Genomic DNA, 19,641 nt, shown 5'->3' with positions numbered 1-19,641 from the left:
GCCTGAAAGCAGTTTACTTTTCCCCTTTCATCCTTTTCAAAACAGTTTATGACTTCCAACAAAGATATCAGCATCTCATACCTTCCTCTCTAACTAGTGATTTAAAGTAATTATGGATATGGATTTACTATATTTGAAAAGATTTCTCTAGTTCTAACAGTAATATTTTTAAATTAAGTATATTTTCTTAGATTAAATAAGATCCCAGGCTTTATTCCTATTTCACAAAGTCTAGTCACTTAAAATCTAAATAAACCAACCACTAGCATATTTTACATATTTGCCTGAAGTTTTTGCAATTTAAAAAAAAGTATGACTGCCAATATTTAACATTAAAAGGTTTAAATTTCCCATATGCTGAAAGCCAATAGATGTCCATATAATACTAAGAAAAAAATTACTACGCACCAAGACATATTTTGTCTCTATGGCAAAATATAAAAATTAATTTCACATAGTTCAGTTTCTGTACTCTTATAGACCTTTTATAATCTTAGCTTATCATATTAATAAAATCAAACAAATACTATAGTCAAAGAACTGTTACTTAACTGAACACAGTAACTTAATTGAACATTAGCAATTAGCCTCAAGGCATTTTTGATTAATTTTGTAAGCCTTAAATTTAGGATAAAGACCAGAGTTAAAATTGTAATACTTATCACAATCGTACTTTGTGAAATATGTCAAAGTTTATGTGAACTCTTAGAAAAAGAGTTAAGTACTCTGTTTTGAAAATCTATAATGGCAGATAATCTCCACCTGTCAGGTGGCAACATTTTGGGAAGGAGGTTTTCTTTCCCCCCAGTTCTTATTCTGTTCTCACCCCCTATCTTCTCCCATATACATAATATTATTTTTCAGGAAATACCAACAATCAACTAGAACACTAAAATATTAAAAACAACCTCAAACTCACCAACCTATAAGAGAACTGCAAAATATTTCACAAACAACCCCTATTTTAAGCCCAAACTCAAGAGCCCACTTTTCTAAACAGAAAACTCTGAACAGTTTCCATAAGGCACAATGTAATTTTACCCTAACTGGCTTACCTTCACAGCATTTTCTGGCCTAAAAAATATCAAGAATAAAAGTATTTCCATTATACTTTAATAGTTACTATACATGTTTAGCCATTCAGTTTTAAAAGAATCTTCCACCCACTGCCAAAAGAAAAAGGAGAGGGAGAACAAAAAAGAAATCCTACAAAACAAGAGTTTCAAATAAAGACTGGAAAAGGCACCAGGCAATCATGACCTTTAAAAAAAAAAGTTGTCTGACAATTGTCTGTGAAGTTTTTTAACAGCATGAAAGCATTTCACCAGTTTGTTCTTTCTTTAATAAATTTCAAGTTCGGCTCTATAGTGCTCTCCTATGAAAAGCCACACACAAGAAAGTCTATGCATGAGCTTTAAGAACTAATAACATTTTACACGAACATTTGCTGGTAAAACGTGTTAACAGAAGAATTTTGTGTTATTTTAAAAGCTGCATACTTTCACAATTGGATCACTTTTCATCTCACAGATTATACCCTGATTTGATGGAAATACTAGAAACAAATACATTTTACAAGCTATTTGTTTTTCTCAGTAATCACATATGAATATCAAGTACAAACTTATAAAATACCTTTTAAAATACTAGTCAGAACTAGGGAGAATAATTTTACAAACTTATGAAGCCTCTAACTATGGTTAAAGAGCAGAAATTCAAAAGATTATCTTAATTGCCATGAACAAACAATAAATAATTAGACTATCAGTATACATTTTCTTCTTAGTTTGAAACTCTCACTGTTTTTCAAAAGAAATTGCTTCTTGAGGAGTCATTTGGTAGAAATCAAAATGTGAAATACAGTAACTAGAAAATAATAGTTAAAAGAAACAAAATTTCAATAATGCTCTTTTTTTCTCGGTAACAGCAAATTCTATAAATCAGTTTCATATGCTAGGAGCACTAAAATTCACAAGAAAAAATAATTAGCAGACACAGAAAGAAAACTTGCCCTCACCCCAATTCCCAAAGTACTTAACAGACAACCAGAAAGAGAATTTTAGATATTTCACTGCCATGGTATATAATCAATTAAAAAAACAAAAACCCCTCAAATTATGCATATCAAAATTAATCCTTTTTCATCCTTTTTATCAAATTAGAAAGTTCTCCTAGCCGATTAGTTAACAGTATATCATAACAACATTTTTATGGTATATTGGGAAATTATTACAATTCCTTAAATGCTAAAATGGATCTTTTTATTATTGTATATTAATTTAATAAATACAAAATCCAGTTAAATAATGCTACTGTGTGATGGCACCCTCACAAATGTAAAACAGAAGTAGCTTTGACCACATTAATTTGATATTTTAAAGTCTTCAGATACTAATGAAAAAATATTTGGGGGAGATGTTAGGACTAGAGGCCTCTACTTTTCCCTTACATTAGTACTGAATTACCCAATATTTAAATTGCCACAGCACTTCTCCAAGGGCTTAACATTCAGCAGCATAAAGTTGTTTCATAAAACAAAATTCTTCATATTTGAAAAATAAGCATGTTTTGCAGGAAAAAGCAAACTTTTAAATCTGGTCAAGTTAAAAATGTCTGTTTCCAGTCAAATGTATATTCATATGTCTATTTGAATATATACACACCATCGACAACAAAAACTGAATGAAAAAAGAAATCACATAACAGATTACAACTGATTTCCTATGAATAACTTCTGAATATACAATAATATTTAAATTAAGAATTTTTAACAGTACTATATACTGCTAATTAGTATTTTTAGGATTTACTTAGTTCAACTATAACATAACATTTTTATTCCAACAGTAGAGCAACCATGAACAGAAAATTTCGGGATTAATAATTTTCTATCAATTTCATGCATAAAGCTAACATATCTTTTGAGCTTCTCAATGGCTCAAAAATTAAATTGCTACTGTTATTAAGAAAACAAAACCAAGAACAAAATTAGTTTTTCCCTGCTACTCCCCATGGATCTAAGTCCACACAATAATTCTTCCCAATCTGCAAAACAAAACAAAACAACACACAAATAGATAGGCTAAGGAAGAAAGATCAAAACAAAGAAACAAGTAAAAAAAAAAAAAAAAAAAAAAACCACTTTCCCTTTAGCAATCAACAAAATAACAAAAAAGAAAAAGTGGAAAAGTCACCCAGAATATATGACCATGTAAGCATGGGCACTCTTGCAGAAAACCAAGTCTGCAACCCAAAGCCATGGGAAATTTAAATTAGAGCAAACGGCCACAATAGGCAGGGAAATCTGTATAGATAAAAAGGGACTGCTGAGGTTGCAGGTATACTACTAAAGATCTTTTGAGATTAGTTTTATTAACTTTAAAAAATAATAAACAATAACTGTATCTACATCATACATAAAGAAAATTAAGTTTTTTCCCCTTAAATCAAAATATACATATGTATGTGATATAGCTAAAGGAAGAAAAAGGATCCCCACTGCTAAATATTGAGAATCACCAAATCAGAAATTTGTTTTACAACTCTATCTCCTTCTATACTTAAATAATGTTAAAAGCAATTGAAAATTTTAATGAAAGGAAGAAAAGTCAGAGATGAGACCCTTTGCTGCTGATGTTAACTTAAGTGGTAGCACAATCACACAGCTGAACACAACTCCTCTTTGACTATCCATAAAGAACTATATACCAAAGTTAGTTTAACTAACCAAAAGTTGAAAATTAGATGATCTGTGGTACAACCATTACATTTCATCTGTTAAATCTGATAATAAAGGAAATTTCCCAAACTAGAACATCTCAAACAGAAGAATAAAGAGACTTATACAACAACCAAAGCAGTCACAGTCTTAAGTACCAATACAAATATTCCACAACTTAAGACCTGATGGATTTTTTACCAGTAACTCACCTATCTAGAACATTTAGGTTGAATATTATGTTTTTAGGGAAGTATTTCATACACATAAAAACCAATCATACTAGATTCAAATAAGAATACATTTATAGCAATACATAAGTTATATTTATTCTCCCACAAAATTTATATAGTTTTTAAAGCAAACCCAAAAGGGGTGGACTAGATACAGGGTATTGAATGAAGAACAAAATACTAATTATATGGGAGTGAGGTGATTTTTCAACAATGAAATTTTATTGACAATTAAAATCCTCCTTAAAAGTAGAAAGTAATGCTATTTCTAAATAAAACCACTGACAAAGTTCATTTTTGTTTAAATCAGACCATCTAACAATAAAAAATGGCTAGTGCAATACAAGGAGTTACAAGATTGATATGGTTGCACACCTTTTCTTTAAATAAAACCTTTCTTCAGTTAAATTTGCGAATTTATATCCTGAATTCCTCTCACCTGACTTTTCAAAGCCTAATTTTTGACTTACTTTAACAATCTTATTTATCAGCCAAAACCAGTCTGTTTCCTACATCTTCAGAGTTTCTCATTAACTAAAAATATAGAAAGAGTATTGAAAAGTCTTCTAGAAATTGGGGCTTTCCCTCCCTAGAGTAGATAATTCTGTAACAGGCGCTAGTTACAAAGCAAAATCAGAAGTGACCTACACACTTTAAGGGATTCCCAACAAAACAGTTTCTCTCAATGAGTAGCTCTAAACAGCATTCTTTCATCTTGAGGTAATTATAAGTTGACTATATATTTAGGCAAAAGCAGAAGGGAAGAATAAAAATTTTTTTCCCATTATAGAATTATGCTGTCTTCCCTTAAAATGTATTTGCAAAAGATGGGGAGAGCAGATGCTCTCAAGTCCACCGTTAACTAATTTTCAAAACTATAACAAAACTATGAAATTCTAATGTAAAAATGTCATAGAAATAAAAGGTACACACATCAGACAAGATCCACTTTTAAATAACCCATTATTAGACTGCCTTTATATTTGAATCCAAATATGTATTACAAAAATAATTTTTATCCCCAGAATTACATCTCTATCCAGAGCTAATGCTGTTAGATCAAGATTCAAAAACTAAAAAACAAGTCACATCTATTCTTGTAGATTTTCTTAAGTGTATCTGTATAATTTAAAAAGAAAATGTGACCTTACACATGGTGGATGCTCAATTAAAATATTCATTTCCTTATTATCAGCAGAATCAACAACAATCTGGCAAGTAACTCAAAATGCCAAAAACTTAACCATGACAATAACTTTAATTTATAACAAAACACTTAAGAGATTAAAAACTTCTGGCTAAAAAACTTCCAATAAGTCAACACTTTTACTTAAGTGTTAACAACCAAGAGGAAATTAGCAAGAGATTAGTAAATTACCCTGAAATTAAATACAAATTTAGCAAAGTCTTAAAAACAGGATCAACTTAAGAGTCATGAATTTTCTGAGTAGCCTTTACTCTTACAAGGGGAAAAAAAGTAAATGTTCTCATTTCTGTACTTCTTTTGAAAAATGTTTGACAGTCTAATCGTATATAGTTCATATCAAATTCTACCTTCTGACCATACTATCTATAAATTAGACTTATCTTCTTAAACAAGTGATCTCTATATACAATATTTTTATAGCAAACAGCTATAAGAATTTTATATTTAAACACTCTTTACCCAGACATCAGGATTCAACTTCCTATGACAATTAGATAAGAATGAAAATCTTGCCATCTTATTTTATGCTTCTCCATTTCAAAACCAAACAAAAAAAAAGGTAGACCTGAAGATGACTAATATTTTAATGGTAACAAAACTAAGTCATTAGTTCAATAAACATGCTATTTTCTTATAGCATGCTATTACCTTACATGCAGTTTCCAACAAATTTAGTATATCTTATATGAAAATCAAATCAGTTTCTAAGAGAAACGTCAAAAAAAAAAAGTAAAATTTAATTCTCTCCCTAGGTACTTATTACTGTTGAAAAGAAAAGCTACTGTAAATGAATTTAGGCTAAAAGTCTTAAGTTGACTTTGGAAGAATGCATAGCTAAGTTGCTGATCAACAATGAAATCACAAAAATTAGCGACATACAATACCAACATTCCAAAATGTTATTAAAATCCAACCCAAAGCTGCCTTTGCATTTCTGGGATTTCTAATGAGATTTTCAGTCTGCTGAACAATGGCAATAAAAGGCTTTCAAACTTCACTCCATTCACAAGTAAAGTTGAAATTGAACATTTTTATTTCTTCTCTCCCTATGACAACTTCACCATGGAACAGTGAATAACACAGCTCAAGTCATTATGCTAATTAGAAATTAAATAAAAAGATGCCCTCACAATAGTTAAGTGTAAGGTGACATGCTACAACTACAGACACAGTTCAAAAGCAGCTTTAGGAATTGTGTAGTGCATGCTTACAAAAGCTGAAAACATCAGGGAGGGAGCTCTTTGGTGCTCTCGGTTACCAGAACTCCAGCATGCGGCCACTTTTCAATTATAAGGCAGAAATTAAACTATACATCCATAAGAAGTATGTCAAACACCAACCCACTCTTACGACCTATTAGGCCATAAGATCTCTCAAGAAATTATGACTTGGACTTCCCTGGTGGCGCAATGGTTAAGAATCGGCCTGCCAATGCAGGGGACACGGGTTCGAGCCCTGGTCGGGGAAGATCCCACATGCCGTGGAGCAACTAAGCCCGTGAGCCACAACTACTGAGCCTGCACTCTAGAGCCCACGTGCCTAGAGCCCGTGCTCTGCAACAAGAGAATCCACCACAATGAGAAGCTTGCACACCACAACAAAGAGTAGCCCCCGCTCGCCGCAACTAGAGAAAGCCCGCGCGCAGCAACGAAGACCCGACGCAGCCAAAAATATATAAATTTATTAAAAAAAAAAAAAGACCCTATGACTGACTGGTTATCTGATGAATGCAGAAAGGGGGCAAAAAATACCACCTTGAAGATTTGAAGAGCATTGAAAGGAAAGTTTAATTTATTTGTATTTCCAAACTAACAGAATGTGTTCCTTTTCTATGTTAAAAGATGGTAAAGAACACAAGCTATGACGAGCCAAAGTTATATTTCAAGACATGCTCTACTTTGAACAGCCTTGCATAAAACACACATTTTAAGCAGCCGGTCATGTCCTTTGACTAACATATAGCATCTGGTCCGTCTGAGAAAATTTTTCTATCTGCCATAAAGTTGCATGAAATATCCAATTTTTTAAAGGAAAAAAAAAAAGGAGACATATGAGCAAGAAATAGGTGGAAAATATTGGAATAAAATAATAACCAAGAAATCTTCCAACAGCATATGCAGAACATAAATACCCTTTCTCATTTAGGCTGAGGTGGTTTCTGAAAGGACATGCTATTAAAATGTTTAATCATACCCAGCCACATATTAAGCCATTAATTAAACATTAATGGTATCATATAGTTTTAGGGTTTTCAGCTTTTATTCTTCCACCCTGCATTTAACCTGAACGTTAAATCCTATCCATTCTTCAAGACTGAGTTCAAAGGGTTACTTTTCAATTCACTCTTGTACTTTGCCTATCTGTAATAATCTTTTTTAAAAAGTCTATTACATTCAACTGGAAATGATTATGTATGTGCTGGGACATCTCCTGTATTTGTAGAAATGTATTTAACTCTGGTAATAGAGTGGACTTTCCATATTGTCATGCACTTTAAGGTTTCTAAAGGCAGGGACTACATAGCACTTCTTGAATCCCAACATCTTAACGGTATAGTGCCTGTACATTGTAAGCATCCAGTAAGTAACTGTTGGATTGATTTTAAGACTTCAGATGATTTAGGTTTTAACTAGTAGATCATAAAATGTCACCAAATCAAATAAAATTTATTCAAATAAAGTGCCATACTAGAGACATGTTGTTCAAAAGCAACTTGGGTTCACCAAAAAATCTGAGAACTTCTAATTTAAAAAAACCAAGTAGAAGCTATATGCCCATGCTTGCCACAGTTGACAGTGAACTTATCCTGTAGTTAGGAGTTTTGTCAAAATATTTTCCTATTACATTAATTTAGTCTATCCATTGTCTCATTTTAGCTTATAACCTTAATGAAATAAAATTTATTATTTTCCCAGTAAAAGAATTAAGTTACCCAAAGTCACAGGTAGTCAACTATGGAGCTGTAAAAGACCTAGTAGCCACCACTGAGAACCTATGTCCATTACCTCATTTCAGAAGTAAACTTTAAACTAAGACTTGAAGGATGAGTAGGTATCAGCCAGGCAAGGTAGAAACTGATCCAGGCATATATAAAGACCCAGATCAAATAAAATATGATGTATTTGAAAAACTGAAATTCAAGTAGGTAATCCAGTCTACTCAAATTTTAATTAGTTATCAAGTCTTGGTTGAGTGCCTTATAAATACCAGGGATTCAGCAATTGCCTCTAGATGAGTTCTTCAACTTCTGAAAATGTATCCAAAACTTTTATGTGCCTATTTTTTAGGGGTGAAAGTGACTTGACACAAAAACAGTTAAAAGACTTACTGCACTAAGTCGTTAAAAGCCATAATTATACTTCAATTTCAATCAATTACTTCATGATTTTACTTTACTAAAGCCATAATTTCACTTCAACCTCATGTAGTACCATGTAAAGAGCACTATTCTATACGGAAAGGTAGAACTTCAATTAAATTCACCCAAGATTTGCTAGGTACCCACTATGTGCCAAATGCTGACAAACTATTATAAAAGAACGATGTACCCAACTGTACATACTGAAGGAGTTCTACATTAATGTAAAGTTCTACACCATAACAGTCACATACACTAGGAACTAACAGGTTTCTTCCACTTTTAAAAATGCTGAACTCTTCATTCTTTAAAAGGTATTTTCCTTTTAAAATCTGAACCTATTTAATTTTTTGCTAAATCTAAATCTTTCAAAATTACTAAATGAGAAAGAAACGGTAAGACCAGGAGTATAAGTATAGGTATAAAGCATGCTTCTGAAAGTGGACTTAGACTATAATACATTTATTTAAAATACATTTTAAAACTGTAACAATTATATTATCCATCAACTATTTAAAATTACTATTCATTCACTTCCAAAAAGTATTTGTTACATGCCTAATGTGTCCAGCTCAGATTAGTGTAGAAGACACAAAAATAGTCCATAGTCGTAGAAATGAGAAATATCTTTAGGTACTATTATGGACTGATCTCCAGGATATACTGTTAAGAGAAAAAAAACAATGTAGAGCAAAGTGTAGATCATATGCTACTGTTTACTTCAAGAAGGGGGAGGGAGGATATGAAGATATATACATATTTGCTTATATTTTTTTTAATGTAAGGACAAACTATCAATTTTCTCTTAACAGTTACCCCTAAGAGGAAGGGTGGGAACAGAATGAAGACTGGACAGAAGGTAGACATCTCTGAATATTTTTTACCTTGTCTTATTGATTTGAATTTGGAACGTTCTAAATATTTTACATAATTATGAAACAAACTGAATTCTTAAAAGGTAATACTAAATATTAACATATGAAAAGCAAAATGAAACAAATGAACCTATCTATGTGTCTAGTTAATAGCACAATCACAGGGATAGAAACCTGAATTTAATTAAGCTTCTAGATCTAACGACCAATTCATAGGAAATACAGGGGACAGTGGAGTATGTTAAACAATATCACAAAATTCAAACTCAGGGAATTCTAGAGGATAAACAATCCAGTTAGTATAACAATTAATTTATAAGGAAGAAAAAAAACACACAGAAGAAAGAGATAAAGGAGGAACCTAAGATTAAAGGACACAAGTTACCACCCAACTACAATAAATAGATCTGATTCAAATAAACTGTAGGAAAAAAAATTAAGAGCCCATCAGGGAAATCTGAAGCCTGAAAACTGAAGGCTGGTTATTTAATGATAAAAGAATTATTGGTAATTTGTTTAGGTGTGATAATAATATGATTGTTTCTTAAAAAGAAAACTTATCTTTTAGAAATACATATTGAAATGTATATATGTATGTATATGTATGTAAATAAATGAATGAAATGATATGATGACTGTGATTTGCTTCAAAATAATGCAGGGACATGGAGTTACATATGAGAAAAGATTGGTCATAAGTTGATAATTGTTGAAGCTGGTTTATGGAACAGTGAGACCATTACGACATTCCAGTTTTGTATACTTTAAAATTTCCATACTTAAAAATTAACAAAGATTTAACAATTACTCCTAGAGCTAATAATATCCCTTCCCTCTGCAGGAAAATAAGTTGGTGATTATTCATGTATAACTCCTATAGCACTTATTCCCATCATTTGGCTGTCATATACAATAATCCTTCCCAAACTAGAGATCTCCCTGACAAATTAAAAAACATGCTGATTTCCTTTGCTGCACCTTGTCTTCAACCAAGAAATCTGTCTTTCTAATAAAGGAGAATTGCAAGCCACTCCTACTGGGGATAATAAACTAAAGAAAGTAAAGAGTGAGAATTTTAAAAGGAAGACAAATGACAGAGCAGGTATCATTTACATAAAGAAGCGTCAGGAAAGAGTAAAGAAAGTGAAGCAAATGAAGTTTGTTTCTAGACTTTAGAAATAAACTCCTACAGCCATCAGTAGCGAGGGCTGAGAGTCATATGTAACAGGTACTGAAGGCCTGTGTTTTGGCATGGATTTATTGTAAGCAGAGCCCTCATCATAAAGCTGTATATACTGAGGAAAGCTAGGCTGAGCACACTACCTGAGTGCTACATCACCAAGGCCTCCATGGAACCCAAGGAAGCTAATCGACAGCTTCAGATCATAAAATCAGAAAAGTATTTAACATTTAGAGGAAGAAAAAAAGAGGGAAAAAATGTCTCCTGGTTGTATATTATCTGCCTGATTGTGTATTCTAATTGTGTATTAAAGCAAAACAAACGTTTAGGCATCTCACTGAAACTGAAGTAGTGCAAAAGAGCCTCACATTTCCACAGAGCAAGAGTGGTGCTGCACTCATTACTACAAATTTAACAATGGAAAATATGGATGTACTTACATAGTCCTTCAGACTTTTCATGTACTACCTCAAATTCACTAATCCTATTTTTTAAAAAGTTTTAAGTTTTCAACCACATCTATCCCCAGGATTTTGAGAGATTTAACTCCAATGGTTAAGAAGAGACTTCCATAAATTACTTAAGCTTCTTATTATATTTTGTCTCTTCAGTGAAACACCAAGCCACTTAAGGCTAAAACTACATCTTTTACCACTTTAAATCCCCTCTATGTATTCTACATAGAGTAGATGCTCAATAAGTGTTTGATCATTTAGCAATTAATGAAAAACAAAGTAATATATATGGCAAAGAATTACTCTAAATAGTATTAAGAAGGCTTCTGAGGAAAAGACCTGTCCTCAAGGAGTTACTAATCTCTTCTCTTATATTATATTGATATTTCAAATATGCCACAGTTTGGGGGGTTTGCAGAGGAGGGGGAGCAGTACACAAAATCATTATTGTTGCTGTTTAACAATCATCATCATTTCAAAAGTATGCCAGAATTTCCACAAACTTCCACTGATATGAAAAAATATTTTCTCTAAAGACTATTATACAAACTGAACCAGATCTACCCCCAGGTCTATTTATGAATGGGATAATAATGATTAGAAAGTAACAACACACTCAAATAGGCATCAGTACTGAATATATTGCCTATTAACTAGAAAAAAATAGGATTATGGCATTAGTAGATCAAGGAGCACAGAGTAGGGATAAATTTCAATATGGATAGTGGGAACATACACTTACTGTTTGGAATCAAGAATTACTTGGAATTACTTAGGTCTTAAATAAATATTTTTACCAACGTTGCTAAGAAATAACAAAGAGTCTACCAGTAAATCAAATAGAAATGTGCAACATGACAAGTAATCATAAAAACCACTGCAGTTAATTGGAACCCTCATACATTACTGATGCGGATGTATAATGGTGCAGCCACTGTGGAAAAGTTTGGCAGTTCCTCAAAAAGTGAAACAGAGAAATGCCAGTAATCTTATTCCTAGTTTATACCCAAAAGAATACCCAAAACAGGTATTCAAGTAAATACTTGTACATGAATGTCCAGAGTAGCACTATTCATAACAGCCAAAAGGTAGAAACACAAATGTCCATCAACAGATAAATGGATAAACAAAATGCAGGTATACAATAGAATATTAGTCAGCCTTAAAAGAGGAATGAAGTACTGATACGTGCTACAATATGCATAAGTCTCCAAAACATTATGCTAAGTGAAAGAAGCCAGACACAAAAAGTCACATACTGGATGATTCTATTTACACGAAATATCCAGAATAGGTAAATCCATAGACAGAAAGCAGACTTGTGCTTGTCAGAGTCTGGGGCAGGAGGTTATGAGGAGTGACTGTTCAATCGGTGCAGGGTTTCTTTTGGATGTGGTGAAAACATTTTGGCGTTTCCCTTGGATGCGGTGAAAATGTTTTGGAACTAGATATAGGTAATGGTTCTACAACATTGTGAATGTACTAAATGCCTTCAAATTGAACCTTTAAAATGGTTAATTCTGTGTTAATTTCACCTCAATAAAAAATAAACAAATACCATAAACACAAGTTATCCCCCCAAAATACAGTTCAAGAACAGCCATGCTTATTGTCTATAACATAAAATACTAAAATTGTTTTCCAGAGATTTCTCTATATACCTGATTACCAATTTTTTCTTCATTCCTAAAAGCCATACCTGACTAAGTCCATCATTCCCTTTCCTCTAGAATCCTCATCTCCATATGGCTCAGCTACCCTTAACCCCATCCTCACCACCCCTCATCAATCCCTTTCATTTTGCCCTGAGAAACCCTAGTTACATTATGAGCCACCATCCAGTTAACCTGCTCCTCTTTCTGTGGAAAGATAAGCCTTCTTTTCAATTTATCAAGATTTTCAGTATGTAAATGTGAAATAACAATAAGATACCCAAATGGAAATATTTGGCACAGTGGACATACAGAACTTGAATTCAAGAAAAGTGGCTGATCATCATGAACACATTAGTATTTGATGAAACTAGGTGTCATGTTACAGGAAGGCAATTTAGAGAAGGAATAGGCTAAATGATTGTTCTGACGTTCTGTAATGTTTTGCCTAACCCTGGATCTTTTGGTTTCTGTCACCCTGCCCCAGGTATTACTGGAAAAAGTTATGAAATCCTTCAGAGTGAGTTCATTAAAAGTTCACATTGTTTCAATTTTGATTGAACACTACTTTTAAGCAAGGCTTTTATTCTCTTATTGTTGATTTGTTAGCACAATGATTTCCAACCTATGAGCTTCAGACTCCTGGGAGCTGGAGAATTAGTTATCACAATGGGTAGCCAGAGGCATACTTTATATAAGGCCATATATGTTGCAGACAGGCCTTATACAATATTTTTCAAATGTGTCGACAATGTTGTGGTTAATAAAATACAAAGTCATGTATGAATGTACTGAATAGCTTTTTGCTAACATGCATTTTCTCAATTAACAAATACTAAAAATATAACTATAGTTATGTGGGGCAGGGGGGTCCACAAATTTTTTTGAAGTTAAAGAAGTTGTCATCTTCAACATATTGGGATCCACTGCCTAACAGTATTCCCCATAGCACCTAAACATCTTTCCCATACTGTAAGCCTCTAAATATCCCCTGCCCGATTCCAGACCCACTTCCACTTTCATTTTCCCAAGAAAATCAAACACATCCTCATATATTCCCTCATCTACCTCAATCCATCTGAATTTATTCTTTCTTCTCCACCTCTATAAATATTTGGTAATTTAGCAGTTAAATGTCTCTTCCCTTTTAAGACTAATTCAGACAATATACCTGAGCCCATCTCTTATTTGCCTCCCTTACCCCAATCCACCAAACATGTTTAATCTCTCCTTCAAGAGATTTTCCCCTTCCACCTAAAAACATTATCAACTCTCTTATTCTGACAAAACTTTACTTGATTCTGCTCTATGTTCTAGCTACTATTCTATTTCTTTTCTTCCTTTTGGTGTCAAATTCTCAGAGCTGGTCTACTACAGCCTGAGCCAGACACCTGTTTTGTAAATAAGATTCTGTTGAAATAGCCATCTCATTTTTTCAGATATAATGGCTGCTTTCCTACAACAAGGGCAAAGTTAAGTAGTTAGGCGATCCCATGCCTTGGAAACCTAAAATATTTCCTACCTGGCTCTTTAAAAAAAAAAGTTTGTCAATCTCTGGGGCTCCAAAGCATGATCTATATTCAATATCATCATTTTCTTTTGAGGACAAGTGGGTGCCATTAAAGGTTTTGGAGCAGCAGTAAAGTACTGAGTAAAGGGCATTTCAAGACTACCAATTTAACAACAGCATACAGGGAAGATATAAAAGATCATTTAGGAAAATATTGCAAGAGACTACACATTAAGCATAAAGGGAGAAAAATGAAAGGGACTTTTTAAAAGGATAAGCATCAATACTTGATGACTACATGTGACAGAGACAAAACTAACACCAAAATTTCAATTCTCGATTATGTGGCTCTCAAGAATTTGCATTCTCTCCTACAGTCTACTGTAGACTTACAGCTCTTCATAGTTTCCTACATTACTGATTATGGAGTTTATAAAAATCTTAATACTAATTCCATATCTTCTGTATACCAGGCATTCCCCATGCTTGCTATATGGTTACCTCCTGGGTAAGCAAATCACTTAGGAAGAGGCAGAACCAACAGAGGATGGCCAAATAAGAGCATAGGGCCAATGTCAGTTGGATGGAGTACTCACCTGTGGTACCAAGCAGAGAGAGAGGGGAACTAAGATTTCAGGTCCAGAACTGGCTCTAGCCAAACAGGAAGAAGCAGTTATGAATTTGCTTATAGCAGAAGCAGAGTGTCTTTGATATCCTGACATACTTTTCTGATGTTCAGACAGACCACCATTAAAGTGGCCATTGGTAAAAGAGTCTCATGAAAAACAAGCCAAAAAACAAGACCAAAAGGTGAGGAATTAAATGGAGCAGACCCTAATGGTCTTTTGTTTAGGAAAAGCAGTCTTCCTTATTAAAGATGATACTACTTTTCTTAATGGCCAATATGATACTAACCTTCATTAACAGACTTTTCACACCCCACAAGATTGAGAAGGATATCGTCATCTTTATCATCAACTTCACATCCCAGCAGCATCCAGCTTTCCACATTATCGCTTTCTGAAATGGTGCTCTCTTCCTCTTCACTTGAACTGACCTCTATAATCATGACCTCTTGGATTGTACCTGATCTCTCTCCAGGTTTAGTCTTCTCAATATCCCTCTTGCATTTCTTATCTGCCAACGCATTAGAATGAAGAAAAGCAGGAGGACCTTGGGTCTTTTCTTCTGCATGGACTCTAAAATTCTTTCTTTTACATTTATAAATACTATCTTCATCAGACAGTGTGATGACCTCTGACCCATCTGATAGCTGGATGACCTCACTATCTGAAAGGATAATTAAGTTCTTCTGATTTGGTTTACTACTGAATGATTCAGAATTCCCAGAGTTCTTCTCTTCATGTTCTTCCTCTTTGATGACATTATCAAGATCTTGGGCATAATGAACTTGGCTGTAGAGCTGAAATTCCACCTCACTATCAACACTCAGTTCACTAGATGACTCTTCACGATAAAGGTCATCTTCATATGCTTCTATGGTCTCATAACCACCAAACATCATGGAAAGTCAGTAACCTTGATGCTGTAAAAGAGAAAGTCATAGAAAGAATATATTTTAACAGCTCAGATCATGCCTGTTTACTGCATAATGATATCACCTCTTAGAGCTAACTTCTGTGAAAGCCATCATTTTTCTCAATGACATATTAAAATAACTTTTTCTTTTAGAGTAGTACCATTTTTCAAGATTTTCTAAATTCTCTTATGACCCACTCTAATAATGCCCAGCCCCTCCCAAATGAAAATTACCGCCAACAAACTGAGTTACAGTTATTAATGGAAATGTTATATTTCACAAGTATGTTAGAAAGGAAAAACAGGTTGAGATCCACTGTTTCAGACACCAATCACTTTTTCTCCACAATGTTAAAAATCACAAAAATATTTTAGGTCATTCTCACTACTATTCCATCCATTCTTCATCTTTTCCCTGGTTCTGGTTCTGTATCTCATCTTTCCTGGTATACATTCTCACACAGGAATATTACTTCAATTATGACTAAAATCCACAAAAGGACATAATTATATTTACTGTTTTGGTGTATATTTGTCTTCTCAATTAAAAAATTAATCTCCAGGCCTTCTGATCTTTGACCAAAAGAATACATAAAAATAGCTGATAAACCTAGTTTATTTCTGTGCTACCTATAAAGATATGTATGAAATACAAACTAACTAAAGACCTAAAATAGAGGTAAAACTCAGCTTTAGGAGCACTTTACTCTCCTACTGTGAGCATAGTAAATCCTGCTCATCCTTCAACTCTGTTTAAATATCACTTCCTCCGGGAAGCTTTCCTTGACCCACCAGACTAAACTGTCGATCCTTTATAGGTTTCCACAGCACTTTACATTTCAAAACATTCACATTTCTAATTACTAGTGCAATGTAAATCTCCCACAAACACAAATCACATACCCCAGGAGGGCAGGAACTATATGCGCTTTGTTAAACAATGGATCCCCAAAACCAAGCAGAGTAACTGGCATTTAGCAAGACCTCTATAAAGGTCTGCTGAACTAACAAATGAATAAATAAATGAATAATATCATCAGGTATTTGTTCTAAAGCCCTAATAAATCTAATATGTGTCTAAAATATGAAAATTATGATGAGATGAATTTCATAGTTGTCTCCAACTATTTCAAAGATTCTCATATCATCAACCAAAAATCTACACAGATGTTTCAATTAGGTACTAATGGAACACTGATCAAAATGAGTGCTGGAAAAAAAAAAAAAAAAAAAATGAGTGCTGGAAAAAAACTCATTTTTGTTAAAAAAAAAATCAGGCACAGTATAGAGTACAATTAAAAATGACAATTTATTCTTTCTACTCTACTTTTAGCTATACAGATACAATTTAGAAAGACTAGTTGTTTTCTTAGTTTATCAATTCTCTGCCCAAAATGGCAGGGTACTTTTGGTGATACAACCTGCTGACTCCAAAAATCAAACGAACAAGAGCCAAAAATGTACTACACTCATGCTGGAGTTTCTTGTTTTACAGAAATAAAGAAACCAACTTTTGTTGTACATCTTAAACTTATACAATGTTATATGTCAATTATATCTCAATAAAGCTGGGGGGAAAAGATGATTAAAAGTTCTGAGTTAACAATATTGTATATTTGAAATCTGCTAAGAGAGTAAATCTTAAATGTTCTAACCACACACAAAAAAAGTTAATACGTGAGGTGATGGATGTGTTAACTAACCTTAATGTGTTAATCATTTCACAATATATACATATATCAAATCATCATGTTGTACACCTTAAAATCAATGTTATTTGTCAATTATATCTCAATAAAGCTGGGGAGGAAACCCAACTTTTAATGCCTTTTTTTCCTTCTAAAAGGTACAATATACCTGTTCCCTTCTTGCACTGTCCTTCAGGTTGCTATGCTGTTGTCATACAAGTTGAATGTGGCTGTCTGAAAAATAATGCTCATAGCATTTATCAGTTTATATTGAAATGTTAGCCTCAGAGGAATACAAATAAAAGATGAATCCTTTCCTTTTTATTTAATAGGTAAATTAATTCTAAAAGAAGTCAAAGGAATTATGCGTCCTTCAAAATCCTCACTGGATCCATCTTGAGGATCCAGTGTGGACTTAAGATAAAACATAATTCCGGTGCAGCACAGAAAAAATTAAAGAGCTAAATTACAGAGTTACAAATTTGTACTACTCTTGGAGCTATCCCAAAGGAAAGGGATTAAGAATAGAGCCATAGGCACACCTGTGAATGTATGCCAAAAATAAACTACAGAAATAAAATAAAAACAGACTTCCTTGGGTCTAAGGGTTTATCTCTTTCCCTGAAATGTAGAAAAATGAATTTAACAATTTAGCCCCTATGGCCTTTAAGAGGATTTTGCACCTTCTGTACTGAAAATTGTGCTCAGCATAACCGGCTCTTCTATTTATGTAGCTTATGTACGCCAGAGTTAAGGTTTGCCTGAGGCTGTTTTGGTTTATGTTACTACTTTAATTACATTCAAATGCATTAAGTTAACTTTTTAAATTCATACTCCAAGGACGAATATGAAAAAAATATGTATGTATGCAACTGTCTTGATTCAGAAGGACTTCTCAGCTTTTTGATCATTGTACACAATTCTCAAGCATACTTAACTAGATAACATAAAGTCCCTATGAGAGTCACAAAATTTTAAATCTGGAAGAGACCTTTCAGATTATCTCATCAACCTCCTCAATTTACATATAAGGAAACTGAGGTCCAAAGAGATAAGGAGGCCTATCCAAAGTTATTTAGCTGGTTAAGAACACAGCTAAAACTGATTCACATTTCCCTGATTAAAAAAATAATAATCATTTCAAACAAAGATTAAAAAAAAAAACAACCTTCCTTCAAAGCTAAATTTGCAGTAGTTCTAACACTTAAATTTACCTAACAAATATCCATTTTATTTCCGTGGAGTTTAAAAACTATAAAAGAGGCATTTTAATTGGAAAGAAAAGCATACATTTGAATTTGTCAGTTTACCATCCAAGAGCTTCCCAAGTTGGTACACAAAGGCCATAGCAATGCCATGACCAAAAAAGAAGGCTCTTATATAAGAACTTAAAATATCAGTTTGGGAATAAAACTTCTCTGAAGAATTTAAATGGCTTAACAAATATAAAACAGCTATAGAGAATAACTGCAAAGGCTCTCGCTGTTCAAAAGTGAGAGCAGTATTCATTCACTGATTTTTTTTAAACTAGACAACTTAAGGCTTATTTAAGCTTTCAGATTTTATTATACAATCTTTAAAGCCAACATTTCTGCTCTAACAGTCTACCAACTGGTCATTTCGGTCCTTGTGCTCTTATTTCTCTTCAAAGAACTTTTAGCCTAGATGTTTCTTTTTGATGAGATAGTTATCCATCTCAAGGAAATTTATCAAATTCACAGCTTGATATCAAGCCTAGTTTTCTTTAGAACGTGATTAACAGTTTAATTTCAAATTAAAATTTCTGACTTAGTGAACTATCCTGATAGTGACAGATTTGAAACACTACTGACTCTAGTGTTAAAATTTCTGCCCACTCTTCGAATGGGCTTTCAATTTGAAGTAAATCAAACTGGGACAGAGAATTCAAATGTGGGAAACAATGGTCACAAAAAAATTCAGACAGAATACGAGATGCTGGTGGGAGAAAATAATGCTAAATTTATTCAGACAAGTCCAGCTGTTCCTGACATAAAGTCTTCATAGAATAACTAATCCTATCTCAAAACACTTCCTTCACCTTTCCCTCAGCCCTTTTTCCTGTTATTACACAGTATCTTATCCTTGAAGCTATTGTACAATCCTCACTTCCACTTCTTCCTCAGTTTATTCCCACCCTCAGACTCTCTTGAAAACAGCGATAGTGAATCATCCCCAAAGCACAATACCGTCTGAAACATACACAGC

At 33.2% G+C, this 19,641-nt stretch overlaps 1 protein-coding gene across 3 annotated transcripts in view; it reads right to left on the bottom strand.

The window, feature by feature from the left end:
- ZCCHC7 (zinc finger CCHC-type containing 7) overlaps window positions 1-19,641 on the bottom strand; it is a 240,898-nt gene that overhangs the window by 220,332 nt on the left and 925 nt on the right. For all 3 annotated transcript variants that reach the window (XM_036856592.1, XM_036856594.1, XM_036856593.1), the window contains exon 2: window positions 15,104-15,734. In XM_036856592.1, the coding sequence (XP_036712487.1) occupies window positions 15,104-15,713 (610 nt within the window). In that variant the 5' untranslated portion in view covers window positions 15,714-15,734. The remainder of the gene's footprint in view (window positions 1-15,103; window positions 15,735-19,641) is intronic.

This window comes from Balaenoptera musculus, chromosome 6 (genome assembly GCF_009873245.2).
Source record: "Balaenoptera musculus isolate JJ_BM4_2016_0621 chromosome 6, mBalMus1.pri.v3, whole genome shotgun sequence".
In the NCBI taxonomy this organism is placed as follows: Eukaryota; Metazoa; Chordata; class Mammalia; order Artiodactyla; family Balaenopteridae; genus Balaenoptera; species Balaenoptera musculus.
This window is presented reverse-complemented; position numbering and strand designations above follow the sequence as displayed.